This window comes from Onychostruthus taczanowskii, unplaced genomic scaffold, assembly GCF_017590055.1.
Source record: "Onychostruthus taczanowskii isolate IOZ18803 unplaced genomic scaffold, ASM1759005v1 scaffold733, whole genome shotgun sequence".
NCBI classification, from domain to species: Eukaryota; Metazoa; Chordata; class Aves; order Passeriformes; family Passeridae; genus Onychostruthus; species Onychostruthus taczanowskii.
In genome coordinates, this window is record NW_024505152.1 from 2084 (window position 1) to 8572 (window position 6489).

Below are 6489 nucleotides of genomic sequence, written 5' to 3' on the forward strand. Positions count from 1 at the left end.
ATTGGGGACATCAGGGACATTGGGGATTTCTCTGGGGTCACCAGGGACTGAGGGGACAGCAGGGACATTGGGGACATTGAGGGGACACTGGGGACATTGAGGACATTGGGAACATGTGCTGGAACTTCTCGAGGATCACCAGGGACTGAGGGGACAGTGAGGGGACATTGGGGACACTGACGGGACATTGGGGACATCATCGGGGACATTGGGGACAGCAGAGACTGAGGGGACAGGTGGGCATCAGTGGGGACACTGGGGACAGCACGAGGACACCGGGGATCACCAGGGACTGAGGGGACACAGGGGGATATCGAGGACATCTGGGGTATTGGGGACATTGGGGACATCAGGAACATTGAGCACTGAGGAGATTGAGGGGACACTGAGGACACTGGGGACCTCGGGGACCACCAGCGACCGAGGGACATTGGGGACACCTGGGGACACGGGCGCGGGGACAGCGCCGGGACGGTTTTTGGCGGGGTTGAGAAAAATCCCAGACGGATTTGGGGCGATTTTAGGGGGTTGGGGAACACCTGGATGGGCTTGGGGACACTTTGGGGACATTTCGGGGCCGCTCCGGGCCGAGCCCGCCGTGAGGGGAGCGAAGGCCGCCATGACACCTGGGGGGGGGGGTGGGACATGCGCCCCCTCGGACATCCGCCCCCCTCCCGCCGCCATCGCCGCTCGCCGCCGCCCCCTTCCCGCCCCGCCGCCTCCCTCGGTGCCGCCGCCATCGCCCCGCGCCCTTCCCGCCGCCCGCCGCCCTCCCCGCGCGCCGATGGCGGCGGATCCCGCCCGGGAGCTCACCATGGCTGCGGCTCCGCGGGGCTCTGCCGGGGGAAGAAGAAGGCGGAAGTGACGTCACACGCCGTGCGTCAGCAAGATGGCGGCGCAGGCGGAGGTAGCGCCGGCAGCGGGAGAGGTTTGGGGGATCCCGGGGCGGTTTTGGGGTTTTTTTGGGGTTTTTTGGGGTTTTCTGTGGGGATTCGGGAGGTTTTTGGGATCGCGGACGGGGTGCGGCCGTTACTGAGGCCGTTGTGCCGCAGGTGGCGGCGATGGAGGCGCCGCTGGAGGCGGAGCTGGAGGCGGAGCTGGACCTGGAGGGGGCGGAGCTGGAGGAGGTGGATGGTAAGAGGGGCGGGGCCATTAAATGGGCGGGTTAATTAACGCTTAATGAGGGGGCGGGGCCGGACAGGTGACAGGAAAGGGAGGTGCGGCCTGCAGGTGAAGTGGGCGTGGCCACAGCCCTGAGGCGTGGCCCGGGAAGCCGCAAAGGGGCGTGGCTTTTACCTTATTTGGGGTGTAGCCGGCTGGGGGCGTGTCCACTTAACTCATTTTGGGATGTGTGGCCTACTGGGGGCGTGGCCATGCCCTTATTTGGGTGCAGGTAGTCTTCTGGAGGCGTGACCATGGGCCTTATTTGCATGTAACCTGCTGTGGGCGTGGCCATGCCCTTATTTGGGAGCGTCTCTCACACTGAGGGCTCATTGCCGGCAATGGAGGGGGCGTGACCTGCGGGAGGGGGCGTGGCCTGGCCGGACTGAACCATTTGGGCAGCACTGGGGGGGGGGATATTCCCCAATTCCACCCCTTTTTTTTCCTGATTTTTCCCATTTTTCCCCCAAATTTTCCCAATTTTCCAATTTTTTCCCAAATTTTCCAAATTTTTTTCCCAATTTTTTCATTTTTTTCCCCAATTTTCCCCAGTGCACATCCAGGAGAACCTGGAGGACGCCCTGGTGCAGGAGGCGCTGCAGACCGTGAGTGGCTCCTCCCCAAAATCACCCAAAAATCCCCAAAATCACCCAAAAAGTGTCCCAAAAACGGCCCCAAAAATCCCAAAATAGCCCCAAACAGTCCTAAAATGTCCCCAGGTGTCACTAAAATGTCCCCAAAGTGTCCCAAGTGTCCCCAAAGGGTCAAAAAGTGTCCCCAAAACGGCACCAAAAATCCCAAAATGGCCCCAAAAATCCCAAAATGGCCCCAAACGGTCCCAAAATGGCCCCAAATGTCACTAAATGTCCCCAAGGTGTCCCCAAATGTCACTAAATGTCCCCAAGGTGTCCACAAATGTCACTAAACCAAAGTGTCCCCAAAGTGTCCCCGATGTCCCCAAATGGTCCCAAAATGTCCCCAGAATGTTCCCAAAACTCCCCAAAGGGTCAAAAAATGTCCCCAAAAGAGCCCCAAAAATCCCAAAACGGCCCCAAAAATCCCAAAATGTCCCCAAAGTCGTCCTCACAACGGTCCCAAAATGGCCCCGAATGTCACTGAAATGACCCAAAAATGTCCCCAAAGTGTCCCTGATGTCCCCAAGGTGTCCCCAAGGTGTCCCGGATGTCCCCAAATGTCACTGAAATGACCCAAAAATGTCCCCAAAGTGTCCCTGATGTCCCCAAGGTGTTGTCACTAAATGTCCCAAAAATGGCCCCAAATGTCGCTGAAATGACCCAAAAATGTCCCCAAAGTGTCCCCGATGTCCCCAAATGTCACAAAATGTCCCCAAAATGTCCCCAAAACTCCCCAAAATGGCCTCAAATGTCATGGAAATGACCCAAAACTGTCCCCAAGGTGTCCCCAAGTGTCCCCAAGTGTCCCCAAAGTGTCCCCCAGTGACCCCAAGGTGTCCCCGATGTCCCCAGAATGTTCCCAAAACTCCCCAAAATGTCCCCAAATGTCACTGAAATGGCCCAAAACTGTCCCCAAAGTGTCCCAAAAGTGTCCCTGATGTCCCCAAATGTCCCCAATGTCCCCAAAGTGTCCCCAAGTGTCCCCAAGCTGTTCCCAGAATGTCCCCAAAACTCCCCAAAATGGCCCCAAATGTCACTGAAATGACCCATAACTGTCCTCAATGTCCCCAAATGTCCCCAAGTGTCCCCAAGGTGTCCCTGATGTCCCCAAGGTGTCCCTGATGCCCCCGAAGTGTCCCCAAGGTGTCCCCAAGCTGTCCCCAGAATGTCCCCAAAACTCTCCAAAGTGTCCCCAAATGTCACTGAAATGACCCATAACTGTCCCCAAGGTGTCCCCAATGTCCCCAAGGTGTCCCAAGGTATCCCCAAGGTATCGCCAAGGTGTCCCCAAGTGTCCCCAAGTGTCCCCAATGTCCCCAAATGTCCCCAATGCCCCGGTGCCGTTGCAGGGCGTGGACCTGCGGCAGTACTCGCGCCAGGTGGAGCTGGAGCTGCAGGAGGTGGAGCGAGCCTCCATCCAGGACTGTATCCAAAAATGTCCCCAAAAATGTCCCCAGGGTGTCCCCAAGTGTCCCCAGGGTGTCCCCAGGGGTGGAATCCCAGAAATTCAGAGACAAAATCCCCAAATTTGGTGGAAAAATGGAAAAATTTGGCAAAAGATTCTCTGTGTCCCTGATGCCCCCGAAGTGTCCCCAAGGTGTCCCCAAGGTGTCCCCAATGTCCCCAAGGTGTCCCAAGGTATCCCCAAGGTATCGCCAAGGTGTCCCCAAGTGTCCCCAAGTGTCCCCAATGTCCCCAAATGTCCCCAAGTGTCCCCAAGGTGTCCCTGATGTCCCCAAGGTGTCCCCAAATGTCACTGAAATGACCCATAACTGTCCCCAATGTCCCCAAACTGTCCCCAAGTGTCTCCAAGTGTCCCCAAAGTGTCCCCAATGTCCCCAAATGTCCCCAATGCCCCGGTGCCGTTGCAGGGCGTGGACCTGCGGCAGTACTCGCGCCAGGTGGAGCTGGAGCTGCAGGAGGTGGAGCGAGCCTCCATCCAGGACTGTATCCAAAAATGTCCCCAAAAATGTCCCCAGGGTGTCCCCAAGTGTCCCCAGGGTGTCCCCAGGGGTGGAATCCCCGAAATTCAGCGCCAAAATCGCAAAATTTGGTGGAAAAATGGCAAAATTTGGCACCAGATTCTCTGTGATTGTTCTGAAAACCCCAAAAATGTCCTCAAAAAAGTGTCCCCAAGGTGTCCCCAAAGTGTCCCCAGGGTGTCCTCAAGTGTCCCTGATGTCCCCAAAGAGTCCCCAAGGTGTCCCCAAAGTGTCCCCAGGGGTGGAATCCCCGAAATTCAGCGCCAAAATCGCAAAATTTGGCATCAAAATGGCAAAACTTGGCACCAAATTTTCTGTGATTGTCCTCAAAACCCCAAAAATGTCCCAAAAAAAGGCCCCTAAAGTGTCCCCAAAGCGTCCCCAAGGTGTCCCCAAAGTGTCCCCAAGGTGTCCCCAAGGGTGGAATCTTCGAAATTCACCAAATTTGGCACCAAAATTGCAAAATTTGGCATAAAAATGGCAAAATTTGGCGCCAGATTCTCTGCAATTGTCCTCAAAACCCCAAAAATGTCCCAAAAAAAGGCCCCTAAAGTGTCCCCAAAGCGTCCCCAAGGTGTCCCCAAAGTGTCCCCAAGGTGTCCCCAAGGGTGGAATCTTCGAAATTCACCAAATTTGGCACCAAAATTGCAAAATTTGGCATAAAAATGGCAAAATTTGGCGCCAGATTCTCTGCAATTGTCCTCAAAACCCCAATCAAAATGGCAAAATTTGGCACCAAAGTCTTTGCGATTGTCCTCAAAAGCCCAAAAATGTCCCAAAAAAATGTCCCTAAAGTGTCCCCAAGGTGTCCCCAAAGTGTCCCCAAGGTGCCCCCAGCTGTCCCAAGGTGTCCCCAAGAGGTCCCCAGGGTGTCCCCAAGGTGTCCCCAAGGTATCCCTGATGTCCCCAAAGTGTCCCCCAGGTGTCCCCAAGGTGTCCCCAGCTGTCCCCAAAGTGTCCCCCAGGTGTCCCCAAAGTGTCCCCAAGGTGTCCCTGATGTCCCCAGCTGTCCCCCAGGTGTCCCCAAAGTGTCCCCAGGTGTCCCAGGGTATCCCTGGTGTCCCCAAGGTGTCCCCAAACTGTCCCAAGTGTCCCCAGGCGTCCCCAAGGTGTCCCCAAGGTATCCCTGATGTTCCCAGGTGTCCCCAGCTGTCCCAAAGTGTCCCCAGGTATCCCTGATGTCCCCAAGGTGTCCCCAAGGTGTCCCCAGCTGTCCCCAAACTGTCCCAAAGTGTCCCCAGGTGTCCCCAAGGTGTCCCCAAGGCGTCCCCAGCTGTCCCCAAACTGTCCCAAAGTGTCCCCAGGTGTCCCCAAGGTGTCCCCAAGGCGTCCCCAGCTGTCCCCAAACTGTCCCAAAGTGTCCCCAGGTGTCCCCAAGGTGTCCCCAAACTGTCCCAAGGGTCCCCAGGCGTCCCCAAGGTGTCCCCAAGGTATCCCTGATGTTCCCAGGTGTCCCCAGCTGTCCCAAAGTGTCCCCAGGTATCCCTGATGTCCCCAAGGTGTCCCCAAGGTGTCCCCAGAGCGTCCCCAAAGTGTCCCCAAGGTGTCCCTGAGTGTCCCCAAACTGTCCCAAGTGTCTCCAAGGTGTCCTCAGGTGTCCCCAGGTGTCCCCAAGGTGTCCCCAAGGTGTCCCCAGCTGTCCCCAAACTGTCCCAAAGTGTTCCCAGGTATCCCTCATGTCCCCAAGGTGTCCCCAAGGTGTCCCCAAGTGTCCCCAAAGTGTCCCCAAGTGTCCCCAGGTGTCCCCAGGTGTCCCCAGGTGTCCTCAGGATGTCCCCAAAGTGTCCCCAGCTGTCCCCAAACTGTCCCAAAGTGTCCCCAGGTATCCCTGATGTCCCCAGCTGTCCCCAAAGTGTCCCCAAGGTGTCCCCAGGTGTCCCCAAAGTGTCCCCAAGGCGTCCCCAAAGTGTCCCCAAAGTGTCCCCAGGTGTCCCTTGACCCCTCAGACATCCGGGAGAGCGAGAACATCGCCGAGCTGCACAACCAGATCAGCGCCTGCGACGCCATCCTCGAGGTGAGCGCTGTCCCCACGCGTCCCCAAAGTGTCCCCAGGTGTCCCCAGGTGTCCCCAAGTGTCCCCAGGTGTCCCCAGGTGGCACCAAACACCCGAGAACCCCCAAAAAATGCTAAAAAAACCCCCTTAAAATGCCCTAAAACGGCCAAAAAACACCCTAAAACCCCGGGGAAAAAAACCCCAAATTGTCCCCAAATTGTCCCTGAGTGTCCCCAAATTGTCCCTGAGTGTCCCCAAATCCATTAAAAGAGCCACAAAATCCCCTAAAAAAACTTCAAAATCCCCTAAAAATAACAAAAAAAATCCCCTAAAATGGCCAAAAAAAGGCCTAAAACTCTGGGGAAAAAACCCCCAAATGTCCCCAAATTGTCCCCAAATGTCCCCAAATCCATGGAAAGAGCCACAAATCCCCTAAAAAAACCTCAAATCCCCTAAAAATAAGCAAAAAAAATTCCCAAAAAATCCCCAAAAATGGCCAAAAAAAGCCCTAAAATGGCCCAAAAAAAGCCCTAAAACCCCGGGGAAAAAAACCCCAAATTGTCCCCAAATTGTCCCTGAGTGTCCCCAAATTGTCCCTGAGTGTCCCCAAATTGTCCCTGAGTGTCCCCAAATCCATTAAAAGAGCCACAAAATCCCCTAAAAAAACTTCAAAATCCCCTAAAAATAACAAAAAAAATCCCCTAAAATGGCCAAAAAA

General features: G+C 55.7%; 1 protein-coding gene across 1 annotated transcript; it reads left to right on the forward strand.

Moving 5' to 3' along the window:
• Window positions 1-812: 812 nt before the first annotated feature.
• On the forward strand, window positions 813-5792 carry VPS52 (VPS52 subunit of GARP complex; the record flags this gene model as incomplete). The annotated part of the gene is made up of 5 exons (XM_041422480.1): window positions 813-907; window positions 1053-1134; window positions 1714-1766; window positions 3668-3743; window positions 5725-5792. Coding segments are annotated over exons 1-5 (297 nt in total), but the record flags the coding sequence as incomplete, so codon positions are not given.
• Between the last annotated feature and the right edge of the window lie 697 nt (window positions 5793-6489).